The sequence below is a fragment of the Hemicordylus capensis genome, chromosome 5 (genome assembly GCF_027244095.1).
Source record: "Hemicordylus capensis ecotype Gifberg chromosome 5, rHemCap1.1.pri, whole genome shotgun sequence".
Lineage (NCBI taxonomy): Eukaryota > Metazoa > Chordata > Lepidosauria > Squamata > Cordylidae > Hemicordylus > Hemicordylus capensis.
Window position 1 is genome coordinate 247,830,196 of NC_069661.1, and position 25,725 is coordinate 247,855,920.

The window sequence follows — 25,725 nt, forward strand, 5'->3', positions numbered from 1 at the left end:
TCCTGCTAAATATACTCACCACATGTTAAAAAGGTGCTCTTCTCCAAGTTAGCAGGGATGCTTAGGAGCAATTGTGTCTACTGCTCTAGTGAGTTCATTATTCCATGTTTGCATCAGAGCATCAACAGAATCACTAGCAGAGCCAATCCTAAACAATTCCAAAGCTCTTTGGAATCGTTTCGGATCCAATAACCTCCTCAGGAGGACTAATCTAATAGGTCCTTGACCCCTGCAGAGGTGGGTCGAGGCTGTCGGTTCTACCTTAACCAGATGGTGATCTATCCATGAAAATGAGGAGGAGTCCCCACCCGCAGAACACCACCTTGAGCAGAGCAAAAGACCAAATCGAGCATGTGTCCAGCATCATGTGTCGGTCCAGAGACCAATTGGGATAGGCCCACAGTCATCATGGCCGCTATGAACTCTTGAGCCTCTCCCAACAACCCTGTTCCAAAATGTACCCGGTCCCCCACCACCAGCAACCTGGGCCACTCCAATGCCAACTCAGCAACCAGGTCCATCAGCTCAATTAGGGATTCCACTGGGCAGCAGGGTAATCACCAGCAGAAGTCCCAATTTATCCCCAATCCCTAGACTTAGGTACTCACATTCAATATAGGCCAAATCCCTGACAGGGATCCTGGTAAGGGAGATGGTATTATTCTAGACCACAGCTACCTTATATCCCTTTCCACATCCTCTCACCTGCGCCACCATGGAGTAACCCTCTGGGAGAAGCTGGACCAATCTGGACCACTAGTTTGGCTCTCTCAACCAGGTCTCTGTGATACATACCAAGTCAGCTCCTTCATCCATGATCATATCATGCATTATCTCAGACTTATTGTGAATCAACCTGGCATTACAGAGGAGTAATAAGGTGAGCTTCTGCGGGTGGTTGGCATTGCTCTCCAAAATCAGAGAGGTAGTAGGCCTGCCGGAAGGGGCAACAGCAATTAAATTTCTGAATTCCCTTCCCTTATAATGACCCGCTGGCCTACCAGTGCCATATCTTTCTTGATTACCCACCACAACTGGTATAGCTGCCCCAGGTCTGTCCCCCACCTCCCCATCTCTGTTCAACCCAAGTTACCTGTATCAAGCCTAACTAAAAACTGAGCAACAATGAAGTGAGCAGGACTCTTCCTTCCAATGATCCAGAACAATAAGTTCAATAAGTGTGATTATATCAACAGATACTATATTGTAGATTTTCCATTTTGTTTTGAGCTTGAAATGAAACACAAATCCCTGGAACGTTTCGTCGGAACAACTAGTCAAGCTGGTTGTTCCAACAGAATAAGCTTGGAACGTTTCGAACATTCTGTGCCATTTGGGAGGACTGTTTTTCTGGGGATAGCTGGTCTACATATTGGGGCTGGCAGGTAGACCAGGCCTCTGCTCCAGACGTGGTGCATTGATCCACCTTGGAAGACTAGTCTACCCACTGCGTGAGGCAGGTAGACCCAGCCTCCACCCTGGACTTAGTGTGTCTGCCCTTCTCAGAGAACTGGTCTACTGGTCCGAGGCAGGCTGACGCGCTAAGTCCAGGGCAGAGGCTGGATCTACCCACCTCACATAGCGAGTAGATCAGCCCTCGGAAGCAGGCCAATACAATAAGTCTGGAGTGGAGGCCTGGTCTACACACTGACCCCAATAAGTAGACCAACTCTCCCTGGAAAAACAGCCCTCCAAAATGGTGCTCAGAACACTTGAAACATTCTGATTCAGAATGGGGTCATTCCGTTTCAAACTCAAAACAGACCCTTTATTTGAAGGGTGTGTTGTTTCACGTTTGGAACACTTGAAACAGCCTGTTTCAGGCTTGGAACGTTTGGCCCATCCCTAAAATATAGCTGTTCTTGTGGTGTTGTGTTTTCTCTCCCCAAGTTTGGGGCAGACATCTTTTGGTTTTATTTTTAAATTTGCTTCTGTAGAGGGGAAAGTCATAACAGGGTAGGTTGCTGTCCTCAATCCCTTGAGGACTGTTCAGAAATTTCAGCTGATACAGTATGCAGCATCTGGACTGTTAATTTGCTCACACCTTGACAATATTAAAATCTGTACATTGGATACCAGTCTGTTTCCTTGCTGCATGTGCACCATCTTGAGTTCCAAGATGAGCAGGATGTAAATTATATAACTCAGGGGTTCCCAACCTGTGACACTCCAGATGTTGCTGAACTACAACTCATGAACATAGTCCAAAAAATGCTTAACCAATGGGCCTTGTAATATTTTTCTCTTGATACAACTCTTGTGCTCTGCAATCTGTGTTTTGATGGCTCTAAATGGTTTTACCTACATATAATAACGAGCAAGAGCATCTGATATTGTATACCACGCCCTTACTATTGCATGTAAAAAACCCTCTGATTTACCTTTCCATTTACTGGGTTAACAAATGAACAAACTTTTACACAGTTTTTGAACACAACACAGTTACCACAACTAAACTGTCCTATGGGCTTACGTCCATCTGCATCTTTCAGGTGCAAAGTACCTGAAGGATCACCTTATCCCATATAAGCCTGCCTTCAGAGGTGGGCCTCTATGTGTCCCTGCCACCAGAGTTAAGCCAGCTGGTAACCACAGAGAAGGCCTTCTCAGTGGAAATGCATTGTCTTTGGATCACCCCCTCAAGCAGATTCATGAGGCACTTACACTATTGTTGTTGAGCCACCAGGTTATGACAGTTCTATTTGCCAAGACTTTTAAATGATTTATGCTCCTACTGTCTCCTGGCTTTATTGACTGCTGTTCTTCTGACTTTGTGTGTGTTTGTGGTACTTGGCTCTTATGAACTGAATGGCTTTATGGGTGTGTTGCTTTATAGACTCTCTTTGTGGGGTGGAAAAGCAATTCAGCTTTTCAAATGCGAATGCTTCAACACCACACGTACTACTGCCTGCCTACTCTGTAGCCCCCATGGCTTGCTGGACTTCTTCTGTCTAGGCCAGGGCTGCTCAGCCTCTGCTCTCCTGCAGATGTTGGCCTACAATTCCCATAATCACTGGCTATTTTCAGGGCTTTTAAAATGTATATGTGTGTATGTGTATATATGTGTATATATATATGCGTGTGTGTGTGTATATATATGTATATATATGTGTATGTGTGTTTGTGTGTATGTATGTATGTGTATATATATGTATGTATATATATATGTATATATTTTAATCTTTTAATTTTTTAATTTTTAACTTGATTTAGTGTTTTTAATGACTTAATAACCCCCCCCCCCGCCTTGTGCAGATGGGAGGGAGTTTGTCACAGCCTGTCCTGCGCGAAGCCCAGGAAGGGTTCCGTTTGACCTCTTTGGTCAAGGGGCGGGGCTTCGGCCAGGATTGACCGATCCCGGCCCCATCCTCCATTTTCCATTCTCTCTTCAGTTGGGGTCAGGCAATCACAGGAGAAGCGGCTTTCCCCTCCCTCCCTCCCCGGTGCAGAGCGGGTCTAGCGACTGGCCGCCTGAGGGGGCCGAGTAGGAATTTTTTGCTCCCAACGCATTGGCCACTGTTGGGGTTTTTTTCGCCTACTCCGTTCTGTGTCCTGGGTGCGTATTTAGAGTTAGGTCAACCACAATGGCAGGAACAGTGCGGGCGGGGTGGTAATTTGAGGGTTAGAACATTGGTGAGCACCCTTGGATATGTAAAAGGGGTGATTGGTTAATCGCTCCTTTGTAGCCTGTGCGGCACGGGGAGAATGATTGCCATGAACCCTGCTTCAGGACTTCTCTAACCTTTGGGCTGTGCGGTCCGGGGTGGACGAATGCCTAGAAGTATCCAGACCCTCTCTTACAGAAGGGGGGGTTGGCTTTGAAGGAATTGGGTGGGATGTACCTGCCCATTCCCGAGCCAGGGTGTCTCCCCCCCCAGTAGGGTGCTGGGTAGGATTTCAGAGTTCTGACCTGCTTCTATTGGCCCGCACTGTTCTTTAAGGGTGATTAATCACCTGGTGTTCCAGTCTGCCATGCTGTGTGTAATAGTTAACAAAGTTGTGGCCCTTTTCCTCTATACTGAGTCTACGTTTTCTTGAGCTGGGGTCTGGGGATAATGTTTTATTTTTGTTTTAAAATGTTTTAGATTGTTAGCTGTTGTTTTATTGTTTTAATTTGTTTTAGCTTTTTACTGTTTTATAAGTTGTTTTAATTGTGAACCGCCCTGAGCCATTTTGGAAGGGCGGTATATAAATCAAATAAATAAATAAATAAATATTGGCCATTGAGGCTGGGGATTATGGGAGTCGTAGTCCAAAAACAGCTGCGGGGGCCTAAGTTGAGCAGGCCTGATCTAGGCAGTTTGCCTGAAGGCATTCGGCTACCTCTTCCATGTTCCATTCTATGCCCCTGCTTCTCTCTCTCAAAGTCTCCTAGATGTTCCATGGTCTTTCCTAGCCTCCTCTCTCCTGCTTCAGCTTTCAATCATAGGGAGACCAGTGTTTGACTTGGGCTTGTCTTGGCTACAAGCTCTGACCCTATCTGCCACCTCTGCTTCTATCTACCCATTGCCTCTCCAGCTGATGGCAACTTGCCTGGCCTTCAAGGTGCAGAATTCTGGACAATAGTTTTGTTCACTTCTTGGAAGAAGCCCCATCTATGTTGCATGAGCCAATTGTGGGACCACCATTGCAGGGTTGTTGCTTTTGCCCCTGGCTCTAGGGGTGGGGCTGCAGCTCGTTGTTAGAGCATCTGTTTTGTACACAGGAGGTATCAGGTTTAGGTCGGGCTGGGAAAGACCCCTACCCAAAACCCTGAAGAGCTGCTGCCAGTCAGTGTAGACAGTACTGACTGGCAGCTGCTAATAGACAGCTACTGAGCTAAATGGACCAGTAGTCTGAATGGGTATAAGGGACCTTCCTATGTTCCTCTGAGTGGTTTTCTCAGGGTGTGCAAAGACTCTGCACAGAAGTATCGGTTCCGGTGCTGCCCCACAGGTGGTCAGTAATGGCTACTGGTGTGCAACAGCCCTGGCCACTCTTACTAATTGCTAACTACCCCATGCTTTAAAAATAAATAAATAAATCAAACATTTAAGTTATCTTCTGCTATATGTATCATTCAGTGTCAAACTTTCTTCCCACCCCATCTAGAAAAATAATCTACTGTCCCATCTATCAAAAATGAAGAAACACAGGACCTGGCCTTTAAAAAAGTGGCGCCTGTACTCGTATAATAGTAATTGTGCCTTTCTGGAGTGCTGTACTCTCCAAATGTCACATTTCCTAATTACAGCTCAGAGCTTCTCCTTGGTCTGTCTCTTTCCCACACTTCAAAAAAGAAAAGAAAAGAAAGTCCGTAACTGAATAGTTTTGACCTAAGTTCCAGTTTAGTCCAGAGGGCAGCCTCCACTCCAGCTCAGCCTTCCTGCAGCTTCCGCTCGGATCCCTCTTGTGCTGGTCATATAGCAGAGAACATGGTGGGCTGATCCAGCACATATTGGGGGCATCTGGAGGCAGCAGAAATGAGTGGAAAACTGAACTGTATGGCAGTAGCTCTTGCCTCTTTTCATGTACTTTGCAGGTTATGTCCAAAGATAATTGGGCACAATTGCATCTGTTTTAACAAATCCTAGTACAGTATAATGCACAATAACTTTCCCATAGCAGTGGTCTTTCAGATGTTTAGGGGACATTTTTGAGTTTGACTTCTGTCATAGAACCCCAGTTTGTTGCAGAAGTTTCTGGGGTTCTAGGGTGAGGCACATGATGCAGCCACCATACTGAAGCTAAGCATGTCTGGCTCTGATCAGTTCTTGGATGGGAGCCTATGTGGAAACCCCATGTACACTCCCTTGAGTGCCATTATGGAAGACAAGTGAGATGTAAACAATATTATATAAAGCATTAAATTGCCTAGGCCACACTTTCTCTTCACACAGGTCACTTGGCCAGGCCTATCAGGTCTCATTGTGGCACCGAATGAACAAATAATGTGCTCTAAAATGGACATTGCCAGGAAAGTTGGGTAGCGGTGGGCACACTGCCTGTTGGAGAAGCTTGTCTGCCATGACTGATCTCGTTGAGGAACTCTTGACAATGAGTTTACAGGGAACTCAGAGCTGGCTAAAACTGAGCTTGAAAACTCCTGCCCTGTAGTACCAATGGATCAAAAGCTTATGAACCTTTTCTGTTGTATTCTGTATATCCACAGAAGGAATATAGTGTGTCCATCCTCATTAAAGTGCACTTGAGCCCAAGACGTAAGGATATGAGTATCCAAAATGATTTGAAAGCGCAATCCTGTTGCGGTTCCCCATCTGGGGGAAACAAAGAGGAATCATTTGGAATAATGATATCAGAAAAATATTTACTGCTGCTACTATAACTGGTGTGCTGGGTGCCTAAAGATGACAGGATTGAATTGGTCTCTGCCCAGAGGCTTTAGATTGTATGCCAGGCACTGATGATAAGAAGATGGAGCTGGATTAGGAACTGACAAGTTGCTGTTTCATGCACGCACTTAACATGGGGCAGCTTTAACCTTGTGCATGTTGATTGCCGCAGGTGTGCTACTGAAAATGGCTTTCCTGGGGCAATTGATTCAACCGTCTTTGCCATAATGCTTGGCAAATATTGACCACATAGCACACAGTGTGGCCCTGATCCTCGTATTGAGCCAATGCAACCAATTTTGGAAGGAAACAGCACGCATGCACAGTGCAGAATATCCCCCCCCCTTCTGAATAATTCATGGCCACACAGTTATTTTCAGTCTCCAATGCTTAACTCTTGTTCTTGTGTGTGTTAGAAGGCCATGTGAAATGTCTTGCAGCTATTTTTAGCTGCAGTAATTGATTTTTAGTTAAGAATCTTTTGCGTCACATTTCTGTGTTCCTAGGCTTGACGTCGTTTCTGATTGGAGACAACTGCTTTTCGTTTGAAGAGCAGATGGAAGTTCTGGGGGGAAATGGTCCATGTTTGCAAGCAGTTCCAGCAGGAATCCACTACTGGCTATGGAGTTGGTTTAAAATCTCTCTCTTTGTTCAGGCAATCCAGCCTGCTGTTTTGGTACTTCTGTTGTTTAATTGATGATTTACAAATATTTCTTTTCTATGCTGTTTTGTGGACCGGCCCAGAGCAAACCTATGTAAATACCTTATTTTAAATGCTGTAATAGAAACTTGACAATCTTTACAAGGTTTTCAAAATGATAGGCTTGTCTATACATGCCACCCCACCCCACCCTCCAATATTTTAAATTAGGCCATCAACTAATTAAATAATTTAGTTGAATGATCAATTTGATTAAATCTGCATAATTTTGCATATAACTAAAACTAGAGTTTTGAAGGAACAAACAGTTTTTAAATGGGATAGCAGGCACCTATTGCAGAAGACCCATTCCCTCCTGAGTGAGAGGGAATGCCTCTTGACTTTTTTTTTACTACTTACCTTAAAAATAATTAACACTTTAAAATAATGCGTTGCCTGATTAATCAGTGATGCCTTTTTAGTAGATTAAAAGTGTGTGTGTGTTCTGTAGATTTAAACGTTGCAGCCCTGTTTTAAGCTGGTTAAAGTGTTTGAGCTTGGACCAGGGAGACCTTCATTAACAACTTCCACATAGCCATGAATCTCACTGGGAGGTTCTCAGTTGAGCAAGATTGACCTCCCAATGTACCTGACGGGGTTGCTGAGATAAAATTGGATAGCCCTTTGTTGTCTGATAACTCAGCCCACTTTTGCGGGGGGGGGGGGGAAATGCCAAAGCAGCAATAAGCAATAAAGCTAACAGATAAGCGTGCAGTTCTTTCAAGTTGACTTGCAGATGAGAAACCACATTGACTTTTAAACTGAGTAGTAGTAGAGTCATCTACTACTTAAAGCTAAAGTGGAGTCAGTGTTGACTCCTGGCGACCACAGAGCCCTGTGGTTGTCTTTGGTAGTAATCTTATTGGGTGACCAGTGGTTCTCTGAGTCTTCAGTGCTCTGGCATTTCCAGTGTAATACGTGATTATAACAAAGTGCTTTTGTTTGAACCGAGTACTTGACTGTGCCGCATGAGAAGCTCACTGACTGCAAACAGTTTGGTCTGGTGTTTAGTGGCCATTTCCAAAGGCTGCTTCATTTGTCAGCAACATACTGTGTATTGTATTCATAAGGGGCTTCTTGGCAGGGTCCCAGGTGGTACTTGAAATGGTTTTTGGCTTCTGCCCTTTGCTTGTGTGCATGACAGATTCTTTCACAGTGTTTAAACAAGCAGCTGTTAAAATTCTCATCTGGGGACTGTAGCATGGAGACTTATTTGGCCATTTGAGACTTTGGGGCATATAGACATAGTCACTTTTCTCTAAAATTATACACGAAAGGCTGATTCAGATGACCCAAAGCCTGCTCAGCCTGCTCACACCCTCTCCTTTTTAGCTTCTCAGCTGTGATGCAAACAACTTGGCTTATTTACATTGCAACTCCGCATGTTGTCTGAAACCAGGACCTGACTTCTTACTGTGGTTTGTGATCTGATTTTCTATCATTTGAGCAACATGTGGAGTGGGGCAGCTCATCTTATATAGATGCAATGGGCGGGGGTGGACACAGGAGGACATTTTTTGAAGCCTCACCCCTTTGATGAACAGTGCACATTTAGAGGGTGGCACAATCCAAATAATGGCAGCTAGATAGCTTGATATCTCTGTTTTCCTCCTGAAATGCAAGTCCATTATGGTGCACTCCAGCCATGAATTGTGAACCACTGCTCATTGGATCTTATGAAAAATATCTTTTCAAAACATGTACCTTGATTTTACATGAGACATCCCGTGGATCCTCCTCTAGATTTCAGAACAAGTACTCCTGTTAGGATCAGTAATGCTGCAGCATCTGTTGTTCCCATACATTCACTGGACCCCATATCTTTTCAGATTAGATAAAATCTGCAGCTCTTTGCTGTTTCCACCAGTCTCCTTCCTTTTATTATAACTAGCGCAGTTGATGGTAGCACTTGAATTATTGTTGAAAGAGAAACTTCCATAGCCTAATAAGAGCCTGGGATAAAATGTATTTAAACTGAAGGCTTTTGACGCTATGTCTCTTAATGCATCAGGGTTTTATTGGCTAAAGTAAAATGCACACTTTACTAGCTAGAATTTATTACTGCTGTCTGTTTGCTCTGTGCTTCTAATGAATCCACGTTCCTTCCAGTAGTAATAAGGGCTGATGTCCTCCTTGTAGAGGCGGCGTTCCATTATGTCTTGGATTAAATATCGCCACAGACATGTTGCATGCAGTGAAGTATTTGATCTTGCTAACAAACTGTGACAGATGGGATTGTGTGGTTACCTTCATGTTTCTGGGTGATGTGAAAGCAGGTAATTGTGTCTCATTCATGTCTTTTCTCCCCCGCCCCTTTATCCTGGAATAAATTTGAAGAACGTTGATGTATAAGGGCAGCAGCAAAGCCACTTTCTCTGTTGTCACTTTGAATTGGATTGAGGTGAAACGAAACCTAAACTTTCACTGATTCATTTACTTCTGACAGAACCACTTTGCTTTTCACTGTTAGCATATGGAGGTTAATAGTGGCTTTTGCTGTCCTTGTAACTACGGTGTTGACTGACTTTAAAGGGTTGTATTTTATTGCTGCCGAGTGTGGTGTTACCACAGTTGCAGTTCAGTTCTGCATGTGTTTGTTCAGAGGTTAGCCCCACTAGATTCAGTGGGAGGAGGGCCATAGCTCAGTCGCAAATGACCCCACCCCCCAGGTTCAGTCTCCAGGTAGGGCTGGGAAAGTCTCCTCTCTGTCTGAAATCCTGGAGAGCTGCTGCCGGTCAATGTAGACCAGGCCTGCTCAACTTAGGCACCACCCAACTGTTTTTGGACTACCACTCCCATAATCCCCAGCCACAGTGGCCAATAGCCAGGGATTATGGGAGTTGTAGGTCAACATCAGCTCCAGCCCTCCTGCAGAACAGCCCTGGTGTAGACAGTACTGAGCCAGTTGGCCAGTGGTCTGACTTGTCAGAAAGCAGCTCCCTAATGATGCTTCCTCCCACATACATCAACACTGAAGTGTAGCCTTGGGCTTCTACGATAAGAGTACTTGGCTCTTTTGAGTGTGTGGCTGGTTTTGCATACACTATATGCAAAGCCAGTTTTTATGGCTTTCTAATTCTTAAAAATTACACTATATATGGTTTATAATTCTTACTGACCTACCTCACATTGTTGTGTTTTGTATCCTCCATGTTGCAGAGCAGATGAAAGCTGAGAATAATTGGCCATGAGTTCATGGCAGAGATGAGATTCGAATTGGGAATTTCTTGCTTCCTACTCCCTTAGCCAACACACTATAGCCCTATTCAAACACTATGTTGTACAGACATTTATACACTTGTACATGTTTTGTACATGTTTTTGTGTGGATGACTGTACCTCTGTTCATGTTGAAATTAACCTGGGTTCAGACCCCTCAAATGTGCTATCCAGATAAGAAGTGTACTGCTGTACCTGTGTTCTGCATAACCTGAGAATAACTGTGTGCCTGTGTGCAGATCTGTCCCTGTGTACACTGCACATTCATCATGCGACTGTTCAACCTACTGCCTGAGTAGGGCTTGTGCCAGCTCTTGATCAAATAGAATCATTTAAAAAGGGGGCTTTGGATTGCACATCTGCTTCTAGTCATTTAAAATGACACTTACAGATTGCAAATTAATGAAAACAAGGCGCTTCCTACAGCAGAGGAGAGAGCAAAGTCTAGTATTAGTTCTAACAAACCTCAGCCTGGGTGGGGCTTGACCGAATTGAGCGATGTTGTATTTTGGGGCCGTGGCTGGCATGTTTGCAGGGCAGTGACTGCTGTTTGTGAGGCTTTCATCTGAGGACTTCCTCAGGGCTGCATCTTCTGGAGTGTGAGAGGCTGCCAGGGAAACAGGCAAGCTGCTTTCACGTCTGCCTTTGGAGTGGGCTTTGGCAATATGTATTTCAAAAGATTTCCTTGCATAGCTCAAGGCTGCTGTTCAATGTTTTTATTTGCGATTTGGCACTACTTTGGATGCTTCTGCTCTGCCGTGTACAGCTATATAAACTCTGAATTTGTAAGGTGCATCTAATATGACAGGTAAAGGGATGGAGCCATAGCTCAGTGGTAGAGCAAATGCTCTGCATGCAGAAGGTCCCAGGTTCAATCCCTGGCATCTCCAGGTAGGGCTGGAGAAGACTCCTGCCTGAAACCTTGGAGATCTGCTGCCAGGCAGTGTTGACAATACTGAGCTAGATGGACCAGTGGCCTGGTTGTAAAATAAGACAGCTTTCTTTGTTCCTAAATAGTAGATCAGAGGCTTTCCCAAAATACCTGTCCCTATTCTCCCTATTAGATGTTATGCTCCTAAAATTGCAGAATGCTGTTAAAAAATTAGAAATAGCAGAGGCTCTGCTCTCTCATTTACGGTAAAGATAATTCCGCATCAGCAAAAGCAGAAGATGAGAGTAAATGGATCCTTTTGGGGAGAGGGAAGCCATGGTGAATAGCTGTGAAAAGAGGCCGGTGAGAGGGTCTCAATTCCCCTCCAAGCTATGCAGAACATTTGACTGCTGCTAGATACCAAGAGGGGAGAAACTGAGTGGCTACTAGGCTCATTGAAAGGGCCTTGCTCTCACTCATGCTCCCTCTTCTAAGCTGCAGAATGCTGGCTGCTAATGGGAGCCCACTATACTTGTGATACCTGTTTTCAAATATACTTGTGGAGCAGGGGTCAAGAAATATTGGCTCTGTTCACCAGCCAGACAGATATTTTACTCGTAGAGCTATGTTGGTACAATACTTGTCAGTATTATTTTCACTTGTCAGGCATTATTTTTCACTTGTCACAGACAAGTAGCCTAGTGGATTTCCTGAGCCCTGTTGTGGAGCAAGGATGTGCAGATGGGCTCCAGGATTTCTAGCACTGGTCTGTAAAGCAGCATCAGTTGCCCGTAAAGCCAGCTGCAGTCTCTTGGAGTCCCCTTAAGGCAGCAGTTTCCCTCCAGTTGCAAATTTCCTACCTGGCCACCTACTGCTTCTCCAGCCTTTACATGGATCTAGCCTCCAGTCATTTATACTTTATTCAGTAAAAATCTTTTAGCCATCAAAGTTCATTGAGCAAGCACCTTCAACAAGCCCTAGAGACATCTACCGATCCTCAGTATTTTATTTATTTACTTACTTACTTACATTTTATATCCCGTTCTTCCTACAAGGAGCCCAAAGCAATGTACTATATACTTAAGTTTCTCCTCACAACAACCCTGTGAAGTAGGTTAGGCTGAGAGAGAAGTGACTGGCCCAGAGTCACCCAGCAAGTATTTGGTTGAATGGGGATTTGAACTCGGGTCTCCCTGGTCCTAGTCCAGCACTCTAACCACTACACCACGCTGGCTCATGAGTATCCATTAATAAGCAATCGAGTATACAAAAGATAATAGTTCTTGCACCACAGACTATTCATCTATTATATTTCTATACCGCCTGACATGTGCATCCCTAGGCAGTGTACATAAGTTAAAATACAATATAAAAACAGGATAAAATGATTAAAACAGTTATGATATAAAATTAATTAAATCTGAGAAAACAGGTGCCTCTTAAGGGTTTTTTTAAAAAACGGCCAGAGATGTTTTTCAGACTTTATGACTTCTCAGCCAATGTGGTCAGCGACAGATTCTACAACGGCCTGTAGTTTCTTTTATAAAATAAGGCCAGTAATGACTATGAATGGAAGGAAAGGGAAATGAAGATTACACAGGTACATATTGCTTAAAATAGACAAAGGTGAACAGACAGAAACTTTCAGTTTCTTTCTAATGTGAAAGCCTATCTTATACCTGTCAACTCTGCAGCTTTCCCAGTGAACCATGATGCTGATTGCAAAAGATGCGGTTGGCAAATGTGATTGATTCAATCTCAGATCTGGGTCAGGGGAACTTGGAGAATGGTAAGATTGGCAGCTATGAGTTAAATTCACTTTTAAATTGAGGGTTAGTAACTGAACCTCTGAGACATATCTAGATTATTATGTACTATTATTTTACGGCTGGTTTATAATTTTTGTGTGAATTTCAACAGCTATTTCCTTCAGTTGTGCCAGACAGAAATTATTTGTTTATGCTCTGGGTTTCTTGGGTTGGCTCTCAACTAAAATTCTCCCAAAGACACAATATGCTAGGTATATGTGGAGGTGTGTTATGACAGGCTCTTCTGGCCCTGGCAGTTGGTCAGTGTGGTGAATGAATTGGAGCAGTGTTTCTCAGCGTTTTTGGAGTCATGGACCAGTACATTATTTGTGCACAGTTAGCAAGGGGGTTGCCCCCCTCACCCCCATCCCCACCCCCAGGCACCACCACACCCAACAATTTTGGGCAGCTCTCTGGAGCTCATTTCCAGACAGCCCTCACTGCTGGATAATGTTCATTTCAAGGAATCGAAATGGATATTATCCAGCAGCGAGGGCTTCCAGGAAATGGGCTCTGGAAAGCTCCCACTGGCCCCTGCCAGCCTGAAATTGGGTTTTTGGGAGGTGGTTTTTATTAGTGATGTCTCACAGACCAGTACCAAATGCCTTGCGGACCGGCACCAGTCCGCGGACCGGCGGTTGAGAAACACTGAATTGGAGCACCCCTGTGAAGTGACTTTATTTTATTTTTTAAATCTTAAGCAGCTCTTTGTTGAAAGTTCCTTTGGATAATACCAAGGGAAGGGAAAAAACATGCCAAATGCTTGGATCTTTGTAACATTTGAAGAGTCAGGATATTTATTAATGAGACTATGTAAAACCAGTGATGAAAGGGACAGATGGTTCTGCCTCAAATTTCCTGCTTTACAATAAGGTTAGAACATCGCATAGAACATAGTCTCATGTGGCTTGAACAAGGGTAGAATGTATGCAAATCTAAACATCAGTTGAAGTGGAAACTAGTGCTGGTGATATTTTGTAGGGAATGCATAGAACACAGAAGTGTTTGTGTGTGTGTGTACATGTACACTGCTTCTCCTGAATTCCCTTTCTGCAATATGTAGCGGTACCTCTTGTGCTCCTGTGGCATGGAGAAGCACTTCTTTTTCCTAAAACATGCAGATGGTACTATTGACTCTTGTTTGTGTGGTTTGGTTGCACATTGTTAGAGTGTGTGTGTGGGGGGGTGAGTTAACAGTACTGCTAGCAGATGCACACTTTTGTGGAGCTGCACTACCAACAGATGTACTTCCTCCAGCTTGTGTGTTGGTCATTGTAATGAGACCTTTGGTCATTTTTCTAAGTACCCAGCAATAGAAAACTGCTGTTTAAAACATTGCAGTTATTGGGAAGGCAGAGTGTGGGAGAAGCCTGGCTGGGATATCCTCAAACGTGTAGAGTCAACCCTGGGAGTATTTGAAGCAGATGCCCCTTGAGTGGTGGGTTTGAGTGGCAGATTTTTGGCTTCATTTTGTGCTGTAAATGTGTTGCCTTCTGGCAACAGACTTCATAAAAGCTGTTTTTCAAAGAACTGCTAATTCTAATTACGCTAATGGAGACATTTTTGAACTTGACTGATGACAGCTGAGTAATCAGAATTGAGGTCACTCTTTCTTATGCTGCAGGGTATCGAACATAGTGATGCTCAAGATTGTAGTTCTGTAGTAGCCTGAATAGATTCACTGAGTTATTTTAATCTGCTGTTAATCTCAGGGTTTCTTCTTCTTCTATTCAGGTTAAAGAAAGATGTTCATTGTCAACTTTTTCAGAGGTATGTTTTTGTTCAAGTGTAGCCACCTAACACTGAAGATGCTAGTCTGAACTAATGTTATCTGGCGTAAGACTTTAGCTGTATAAGTAGGACAGTTAGTTGTTGCCAGCAATAGCAACTGACTACCTGTGTTCAATTTCTCTCTCTTTGTGCAATACAAGAAGAATTCAAAATCTGCATAGCTGCAGTTGCACCACAAGATTCAGTATATGGCCCCTCCTTGCATAACTTGCTTGCCTCTCTGGAATTCCAAAGCAGGATGTCTCATTTTTTTGAGGGGGGAAAACAGGTTTCTAGCCCTTGTGGTTTTGGAGAAAATGTTTTAATTACTGATGCTAGAAGAAAGCAGGAACAAGCAGAAGCTGGCAGTGATTACTCAGTTGTGAGAAAGAAATCACCTGGTTTAGTTCATATGAGACACATATGAGTTTGATGTTCTTCTGTTGCATTCTACAATTCCCTCTCTGTTGTTTTAGCAAACCATTGTTTCCCCTTCAGGAACGGGACAAACTATTGACCGCGGTTCCGAATTCTGGTTTTCAGGCAAACTATGGCTTGTGCAAATCATAACTTGAATTATTGGGGGTGGGGCGGGGGAGAGCTAGTGGGACATTGAGTGAGAATCCTCAAGCCTAACTCCCCCACAACTTTAGTTAAATAATCACCCTCTATAAACAGTGGGTAAGAGGTAGCTATTTCTTCCTATCCCTAAGTGCTGATATAAACTATACAAGTGCTGATATAAACCATTATCTACCCAGGACACATGTAACAATCAGCTATGGTTTCTTAGAAAACAGGGAGGAATATGAGTGGATCTCATGAATCTGAAGATGTGATTTGAAACTATTTGGAGGCTGAAGAAATTTCAGATGTGATATGTTACACGAGTCCTAGTAGTTTTCACCCTTGTTTGTAGCAATTTGCCCATAATAAGAAGATACCTATTTTTTGAAAACTATGTTTAAAACCAAACCAAACCTAAAATTCCTCTATTCCAGGATAAAGTATAGGTATGCAGCTCTTTTTGCACTATCCTAACCAAGAGTTGGGTTTGTAGAGTTCTTAGTTGTGACCCATATTACCCAGGCATGGGTGCACGATGTCTTGACTTGGCTGGTCTTGAAGCATTGAGTGCATTTGACTCAGAATCCCAGTAAAACGCAGTACCCTTTAATTTGTGAAAATCTATTTGACTGTGGAATGTTCTCAGTTCCTCTAACGTGCTGTTGTCCTGTCTATTAGTACTCTGACAAATGTTCTTATCTGCCTGTACCTGGTATATATTTCACGGAAAACTACCAGTGACAGAGAACTTGAATAGTGGGAAGTAGAGCTGAACTAGTGCAGTGTCCTTTCATTTGGTGAGTGAAAAGTGATTACTTCACTGAGGGTCTTTAACTCCACCATTCTCTGACTTGTTTAAAAAAAAAATACACCCCAAAACTACTGATGGTGATATGAAGCCCATAGATTGGTGTCTGCTCCATAGATTGTTGTGTAATGCAACCAGTGTTCCTTCTAAGGTATGTGCACAGGCACTCACACATTTTTTGATGTCCGCTCAGTTAATTTTAATTGCCGCTCAGGCTGAATCAGGAAGGTCCCACTCTGAATGCACATGTGCACATACTGTTTTGAAACTGCCACCCAGAACAAAACGTATTCCGCAGACTGACGAAAAAAATTAGAGAGAACACTGGATGCTACTCATTCAGCAAACTAGCAGAACGGCATCCAATAACGCTGTTGTGTGATTCAGCAAAGCTTGAGTCTGAGCATGCCTAAATTATTCATCACTTTGTTTATCATGAATACTAATGTGGCTTTGCTTTTTCTCCACATTGGCTTTTTCACTCATTTCCTCCCATGCTTGTCACAAGCAGGACGTCAAGATAACACGCTGACAGTTTCCCAGGATTGCTTTAATGCATGCAATTTTTTTGCTTATTCCCAGCCGAATCTTGCTGATCTGTTCTAACTAGGCGTAAGGGGAACAGACTAGTTGCCAGCTTAGTCTTTTCTTTCTGGCAGGGGCTGAGACAGAAATATGTGCACACCTGAACATGATGTGCCACTGTAGCTGCTATCTGAAAGGTTTTCTGCTTGCCATCCAGCCCCGCCGCCTACTAACCAGAGCACGTCAACATTTATTATTTTGTGGGGGGGGGGGGAAATGGGTCAAAAGGCCAGAGAATATCAGTGTAAATATGGCTGGTAGTTCATCATAATGTTTCACTTTCCCCGGAATGTCATTGCCTTCACTGTTGCCTCTTTCAGAATCTAGGCTACAAAGGCCTCTGCGGGGATCCAGCTCTTTAAAAGCTTTTACCTTTGGAACGAGGGGGTTGGTGGAGAGGAGAGCTAACTGGCTTTATTTTGGAGGTCCAGAGAGAGAAGGAAAATTCATATTTGCATTTGTGGGTTACTTTAATAAGTGTGTGTGTCATGGACAGAGCATATAGCTTGTGTAGCGGTAAAGAACATTAATTGCTGGATTTCAGCTAAATTTACCTGACAGAAGCCATATGAAGACTTCAGACTAAAGTGGGTTTTCTGCCTCTGGTGGTAAGACCCAGTAGTGGCTGAAATCCTCATCAGATTTTCTTGTGTGTCCAAATGTCAGAGGCAGGTGTGCATAAAGGGACCAAAGTGGGAGCTGGAGGGCTCTTATCGGGGTACTTGAGAACACTGTTGATTTATTGTAGTATTGCAAAGGGCTTGAAGTTCAGCAAGCTCTCTGCCTCCTTTAAAAACCTCATTGGTCGACCTGATGCCTCCTTCATTACTGGAAAATTTCATGTATCTTTGGACTGTGACTCTGAAAAGAGCAGAAATGTATGCTGTGAACAGGCACAAACATGCCTACATCTCTTGCCTAAACTAACTAAGAAGCTGCCATGCTAAACTTCGGCTCAGTTTGGTAAATGCTTCATGGTGACATAAGAGATGCCTGGTTGCTGCTGTTTTCTGCATCCATGTGCTGGAGCCACTTTAAATCCATCACCTCTTGCTGTACAGTTGTTCGGCACCCTCGAGCGTCTCCTCAGAAAGGTGACTGAGTTGCTGCTGCGTCGCTCTTGCTCGAGCTTATTGGAAGGCAGATGCGTAATGATCTGTAGGGATGAAACCTGTTGGAATTCCAGGGGAGCAGCTGGTGGCTTTGATGCTGCTAACTAGCAATGATTCAAGTCTTGCAGATTGTGAAGGAGCTGGTCTCGCCAGCGCGACGTAGAGCAGATGCTGCAAAGAAAGGTAGGAGCAGCGCTGAAACAGTCGTCCTTAACCATTCAAGTAATTTGTTTTTGCACGCGCGGTATCCTGCAAATAGGCACTTGGGTGACTGCCAGAAGCCTATTCCGTCTTTATGGTGAGGCTGCTTGTTGTACGCTGATGTTCAGCTGCCACAGCCTTGCTTTGAGTGATGCTAAACTCAATCTGATCAGCAGCGGCAGCCTTGAAGAAAATTCTGAACATCTTCAATAACTAAAGACTGAATTTGATATGTAGATACTTTATTTCAAGGACCTTATTCTCTCCTCCCCTCCATTCCAAATGAAAAGGAATTCCTTTCTGTGCAACAGTGTTTAAAATAGCATTAGCATGCTAGACTGCCATGCAGATAATCTTGTAACCGGAATACTATACATGAGTGAGAGAAAATAGATGTCAGTGCTGCTAGGGAATAAGAGATTTAAAAGTCCGCTGAGCATTCATTTTTAAAAGTGGCTTATATTTAGCATGTTTAGCTTTAAGATTAGGTCTTCTAAAGAAATTTTGCTCAAAAGTACTCTCTCTTGATCCCACCGTAGTTCTGCAGTTTCTGATACAATCCCACTTGCTGTTTTGTATGTGTGTCTGTTTTATAAGATACTGGTCTCACCATCTCCCAAGGGCTTAGTGAAATGTTTTGTGTTCATCGTGAAACTGCAGCCACCTTTGGAAAGTGTGTGAATTTGCAGTGAATTGTTGTGTAAATTCGGTATTGTGTTCTCTAGTGGAAAGAAGTAACCTTGAACCCTTCATTTAGTGCTAAAATCCTGTCTGTCTTGGAACTTGAAGCAAAAATTACTGTACTGCATTTGCTTTGATTACATGGCAACTTTGTGGGTCTCGTCTCCAATCAGTGACTACCACTGTACATTTGTATGCCCCAGTCTTGTACATGAAGTGAGACCCATTAGTTTCAGCAGCACCCACTTTTAAGTAAGTGTGCCCGTAAGACTGAAGCCTTAACTAACTTTGTACCCAAATGATTCACTTGCAGCAATGAAATGTTCAAGCTGGAAGTTTTGAAGTTCAATTTTTGTGCTTTTGGATTGCTTCTTGTCAAATCTGGTATAGCTTATATTTTCTTCATTGTACCATGAGCATTTTCTCCATTGTATGCTTGATTGAAGGATAGAGAGTGTCTGTGCATGCATGTACGTGCACATACAATAATTGGGTTTGATGTGTTGATGATGTAAAACAGAGAATACTGGCTGTATCCTCCTCTTTCTGCCCCCACACTGAATTAGAATCAAGGTTGACTCTCCCTTGCCATCTTATATATGGGAAGAAATAAGAATTTAGTTATCTGCACTCTGTCTTTCTCTTCAGAACTACTGTTATGCTTAGCCTGCATTCAATCAGCCAGTAACTAGATTTAGAGATTTATCTGGACTGTGTATTCTCTGATTTTATTAATGTAGAATATGGGCACAATCCAGCCAGAGCTGTTTAAAATCCTATTAATTTCACTGGTGGAGAGTTAAGCACATGTTTAACACTCCAAGATTTTAAAGGAATGGATTTTAAATGTGTTTAACTTTGGCCAGAATTGTGACCTAACGTATGGAGACTTTTAAAAAGTCAAAGTGTATTGAACAGTTTTGGAAAGCACTGTATAACATTTCCAAAAGAATGCTACCATAAGTGAAATGTTTGTAGCAGAACTTGTAAACAATGCTTAGATTCAATATTTTCTCTTGGCGCCATAATTGAATGTGACCTTGGGCGGATGGTGTATGTCAAAAGACTGTATTGTGCAGAATGAGTCAATCTTGTTAGCATTTTTCAGCAAGTGCGGGCGGTGGAGGGTGGGGAAGATTGCAAACCATGGTGTGATGTTAAGAATCCCAGTATATTGGAATGTACAGTGAATGTAATGAGGTTTGATGGCTTATGTGTGATGTTTGGGTTGATATGGAATGAAGTGTGTGTGTGAAGTTTACCATGGGGATTTTTGTGATTTTTTTCCTCCTATGCCTTCTAGTTCTCACTTGTCATAAGCAACCTGGTTATCTTTGTTAAACCATGAAGCTGTTCTCGCAACCAGTGAGAACAGCTTCTTCTGGGTCTGCGGGGAGAGCGGGCTTAGCCTGCTCTCCCCACAGACAATCAAAAGGCAGCCCTGGGTGGCTGGATCGGCCACCCACATGACTGATGACTCCGTCACAGAGCCGGCAGGGGCTGCGGGGATTGGGGGCTGTGTGGTTCCCCGAAGTTCCAGGATGCCCTGTGTGAGTGCGCAGGGCATCCTCGAGAGACCCCTGAGCCCAGGAGGCTGCTTGCAGCCTCACAGTTGGGGGTCTACTTGTATGTTGCCAGGCGCTGTGGTGACACATGAACCAAAAAATGAGGTTATTGGAGCACTCATTTAAGGGGAGGTGGAATTAAGTGGGCTAGCCGCCTTGGGAGCACTGGGCTTGCCTGCGAGCCCGGTGGTTCCCACTAGGGGTGTGCATGGTCCGGAGTCCCCCCCGGTCCGGCGGGGGGGACTATTACTTTAAGCGGGGAGGTGGTAGTACTCCCCCCCCGCCGCTCTTCACCCTCCGGCGCTGGTCCATGGAAAAATCTTCTTGGGGCGGCAGAGTCCCTCCCTGCCGCCCCTGCCCCCGTCGTTGTTTGTAAAGCCTTAAAAGAGATGAGCGCTAGCGGTGTGCATGTGCCCTGCACGGCGCGCGTGCTCGTCTCTGATGCTGCCGCGCGCACGCCGCATACGTCATGTGTGACGTATGCAGCGCGCGCGGCAGCGTCAGAGACGAGCGCGCCGCGCAGGGCGCATGCACGCAGCTAACGCTCGTCTCTTTTAAGGCTTTACAAACAACGACGGGGGCAGGGGCGGCAGGGAGGGACTCTGCCGCCCCAAGAAGATTTTTCCATGGACCAGCGCCGGAGGGGGAAGAGCGGTGGGGGGGTATAAGCAAAGGCGTAACGATAGGGGGGGCAGGGGGGGCATGTGCCCCCGGCGCCATCTTTGCTGGTCACGTGGGGGGCGCTGCCATGACCCCTGCCGATCCCAAATTTTTAAAAATGCAAAAAACGCGCCGCGGCGCCCAGGCAACCCTCACTTCCGGCTTCCATGCGACTCTCCCCCCGCATACAGAGTGGCAGAATGCAGCCACTCTGTATGTGGGGGAAAGTCGCATGGAAGCCGGAAGTGATGATTGCATCACTTCCGGCTTCCATGCGACTCCCCCCCCCCGCATACAGAGTGGCAGAATGCAGCCACTCTGTATGTGGGGGGGAAGTCGCATGGAAGCCGGAAGTGAGGGTTGCCTGGGCGCGTCGGGAGACAAGACAAGGCGGCGGGAACGCTGAGAGTCCTCCAGCTGGAGGCAGGAGAGAGAAGCTGCTCGCTCGGAGGCAAAGCCCAGTCCAGGAGCAGTAAGTAAGGGAGCCCTGGCGGCGCCCCTATGTAATCCGCACAGGGGCTGGCGGAGGGAGCAACCTACCCACTCCCCGCTGTCTAGATTCCCAAATCTTCTGCGAAAGGGCGGAAAAGGGGGCAGAAGCAGGGAGCCTGCCTGCTGCAGAACCGTGTTTGCATTTGTTGGAGCAGCCATAAACAAACAAAAAAACCCAACACAACCCACCCACCCCCACACTAAAAATAAAAAGCCTGGCAAAATAGATACGTTTTCAGAAGCTTCGTAAAGGACAGAAGGAAGGGAGCATTACACATTTTTGAGTTCCAGATCAAATGCACTCTGTGTATGCTCCAAGGCAGTCTGTTTAATTTCATTTGTTCTTGGCTGAGCTTTGCCATGAAAAACAGGCACCAGGGCTCAGACCTCATGAGCAATGGTTAAAATAAGCTCAGCCAGTGATTTGTAAAAGCACTTAGAAACTCGAATAAATCTAGAGGGAGCACTCCAAACTTTACTGGCTTGCATGTTCTGGAACTTAAATGCTTGGAAAGTATTAAAAAAATAACACTTGTCTTGCTTTCTGTGGGCAGAAGATAGATATTTATTCCACTGGCTTAGCTGAGTGTGGTAAGACTGTGGAGTAAGGGGGGGGGTGGCGGCAATGTTTATGAGGGCTTCAGTTCATAGCCCACCATTAACTATAGTTAATGAGCTAAATATATTATTTTACTATAAGGCTTCATATTATTTTACTATATCAGTGTCCTTGTCATTGATATATTCAAGCAACTACATATGGAAACAAAGTGGTATGTGACCTGTATTAACAAATGTCTCTTTGTGGTTTAGTTATTGTGGGGCTTTAAGATTGTTCTTTAGCCATAACTGGCACAAGTTAATGCGCATACAAACCTGCAATCTATCCACTATAACCCAAAATGTGTCACTAAAAATTATGAAGGTGCTGCTCAGTATATCTTGGTTTTAATATGATGTGTACTGATTGCTGCTAGGTGCATTTTCCCAGAAAGTGATTTTGTTGCTTTAAACACAGGCTGAAGTATTCATAAAGAGTACAGGGTTACTCTTTGCAGTGATTGTATGGCAGTGAGTGGGGATTTAGTGCTACCAACACTGTGTTTATTAAAGACAGTAATTGCCATGAAATTTAATGGAATACTGCTGTCATCCAGATATCTGGCTACTTAAAAAGAACATAGGAACATAGGAAGCTGCCATATACTGAGTCAGACCATTGGTCTTTCTAGCTCACTATTGTCTTCACAGACTGGCAGCGCCTTCTCCAAGAAGAATTTACAATGACTCCCGATACTACTCCTACACCTGCCTCCTACTTTCACTTACTGTAGTTTTTCTCATTACACTGTCACTTAGTGAAAGGCATACAAATGGAGGAAGCACTAAGTGACTACTATGAAGAAATACCTATACGTAGAGTGCTATCTAATGAATAATATAAAAAGTTAAAATAAAAACACATTCAAATCTCTTTTAGCAACAGTGGCTTCTAATTGTTGCTCAAACAGATTAACAGATTAACAAGCATAACTTTCAGATAAATTAATATTTGAATTTATGGTGTACCTTCAAAATTGCATGGCCTTCTGAATACACAGATATTTTGTAATAGCCCTAATCACAGGGGTGTGGCTTGAGGCCAGATAGCTGAGTTTGTGTTTATAGAGGATCACTTTCTGTACCAGGCAGAATGTGAGCATAGGCAGGCACTGGTGGAAGAGTAGATTACGTGACAGTCAGATGTATGTTGGGGGCGGGGTGGGGGGCGCGGGGGGGGCGCAATTTAAGTGCTTGCCCTGGGCGCCGTTTTCCCTAGTTACGCCTCTGGGTATAAGTACTACCACCTCCCCGCTTAAAGTAACAGTCCCCCCCTGCCGGACCGGGGGGGACTCCGGACCATGCACACCCCTAGTGGGAACCACCGGGCTCGCAGGCAAGCCCAGTTTTTCCATGGACCAGCTCCGGAGGGGGAAGAGCGGCGGGGGGCGGGGTAAGTACTCCCCCCCCCGCTTAAAGTAACAGTCCCCCACACATCCGGACTGGTCCGGCGGTCTTTCCCATGGCGCCGGACCAAAACCGTGCACACTCCTAGTTCCCACAATCCCTGGAAAGCGGGCTAAGCTCCCTTAGCCTGCTTTCCAGGGATCATGGGAATAGCCTCCATTTGTGGTTGTGGTTGTTGGTATTGTCCAGATTGTATATCTTTAAAAGATAATTAAATAAGCAAAGAAAAACCTGCCTTCTGTGATGTTGCCAGTCCACATCTGATGTTGGTTCATCAACTAGCAGATGTATCTTAAAGACATGTGTAGCCCAACCCTCTACCTCGGGGTAATCAACTTCTGGTCCTCTGATGGTGTTCGACTCCCATCATTCCCAATGACCTTCAGACATAGCGGCCGAGAATGATGGGAGTTGCTGTCGAGCAACCTCTGAGGATCCAAGGTTTGGCATCCCATTCTATCTCTAAAAGACCATGACCCACACTCTTCGGCTGCTCTGGCAAAGGGTGTTCTTCCAATTTCCTTTTAAAGAACTTGAGGGGATTTTGTCAGGTAGCTCATTATAGCCTTGTAAGTCCAAAGTACTCTGTGATTATTTCTTGTCTGTCAGGAAAACTTTGGACATGTTTTTTCAAACAGTAGCCCTCTCCCCAATGTGATGTGCTTGTTTTGAAATAGAGCAGCAGTTTCTAAAGCAGCTTGCAGTATGGCGTGGTCTGTGTCTGTCTGCCATTCAAAGGAAAAGAGTTGGCTGTTCCACTGATGGGGCATGCCCAAGTCTTTGAGCTTGTCTGAAGAAGCTCTTTAGATCCTGACAACTTTATGGGTGCTTACAGCCCTAATTTTGTGGAGCTAGGATAACTCAAAGACTTCCTCTTCGCATAGGAACCTGCCTGGTTGCTGAGGTCCTCTTCAGAGGTCCTGTTCCACATATCCCCTTAACCTGGGATACAGGGGCTAGTTGTTTTGTTTATTTATTTGTTAGATTTTTAGACCACCCTTCATTAAAACAATCTCAAGGCAGTTTTCAAAACATTTAAAACAATATAAAGCTATTAGACAGACAATACAGATATTAAACTGGAATAGAAAAATACAAATCTAATTAAAAGTTTAAAAAGCGTACACAATAAAACCATCGAATACGAAGAAGCAGCTTTCTAAAAACTGTGATGGAGCAGATGCCCACCGAGAGAGCATTACAACGACGGGGAGCAATAACTGAGAAGGCCCTGTCCTGTTTGCATGACAACCGAGTCTCCCTCCTTATCGGCACATGGAGCAGAGCCCCCTCCAATGACCTTGTCAAGTGGGCAGAAACCCTTGGGAGCAGGCGGTCCTTCAGATATCCAGGGCCCAAATTGTTTAGGACTTTAAAGTTAAAAACCAGCATTGAATTGGATCTGGATTTCTGGAAGCAAATTGGCAGCCAGTGTAGCTTTTTCAAAATGGGTGCAATATGATCCCAGTGGGCAGCTCCGGATAAAATCCTAGCTGCCTCATTTTGCAATAGCTGCAGGTTCTGGATATTCTTCAAGGGCAGTCCTATGTAGAGTGCTTTACAGTAATCCAGCCGTCATGTTTCTAAGGTGTGGGTAACTGTGGCCAGATCTGACTTCTTGAGAAAGGGATGCAGCTGGCGCACTCGCCAAAGGTGTGTAAAGGCACCCCTGGGCCACCGCCTCCACCTGAGCCTCCAAAAACAGAGCTAGGTCCAGCAATACCCCCAAGCTGCCCACTTGCTCTTTCAAGGGGAGTGCAAACCCATCTAGAACCCATCAAATCCCCACATCCTGATTGGTTCTTCTATTGACCAGCTCCTCCATCTTGCCTGGATTCAATCTCTGTTTATTAGCCCACATCCAACTCATCACTGCCTCCACCCCCCAATTCAGGACATCTACTGCCTCCCTAGGATCAAGTCATAAGGAGAGATAGAGCTGAGTTTCATCTGCATATTGCAGACCTCTCCCAGCGGTTTCATGTAGATGTTAAATAGATATTAAATTCTATTTCATGCTGAACTTTGCGGCACCCCTCAGGCCAATGGCCATGGAGCTGAGCAGTAGTTGCCCAGCACTACCTTCTGTCAGGGTGGATTTGATTTAAATCAAACTGATTTAAATCATGATTTAAATCACTAGCAGGGTGGATAAAAATTTAAAAAATCCTATTTAAATAAAAAAAATCCTATTTAAATAAAAAAAATCCTATTTAAATAAAAAAAATCCTATTTTTTTGATTTAAATCAGATTTTTTTGATTTTTATCCACCCTGCTAGTGATTTAAATCGTGATTTAAATCAGTTTGATTTAAATCAAATCCACCCTGCCTTCTGGACCCTTCCC

The 25,725-nt window shown here is 44.3% G+C and overlaps 1 protein-coding gene across 11 annotated transcripts in view; it reads left to right on the forward strand.

The window, feature by feature from the left end:
- USP6NL (USP6 N-terminal like) overlaps window positions 1–25,725 on the forward strand; it is a 218,658-nt gene that overhangs the window by 25,013 nt on the left and 167,920 nt on the right. For 4 of the 11 annotated variants that reach the window (XM_053256548.1, XM_053256546.1, XM_053256553.1 and 1 more), the window contains exon 3: window positions 14,665–14,700. The exons of 6 other annotated variants lie outside the window; for them this stretch is intronic. In XM_053256548.1, the coding sequence (XP_053112523.1) occupies window positions 14,676–14,700 (25 nt within the window). In that variant the 5' untranslated portion in view covers window positions 14,665–14,675. Of the gene's footprint in view, window positions 1–14,664; window positions 14,701–17,824; window positions 17,956–25,725 lie in introns of those variants that run through there. One more of the 11 variants, XM_053256545.1, reaches the window with a different exon arrangement.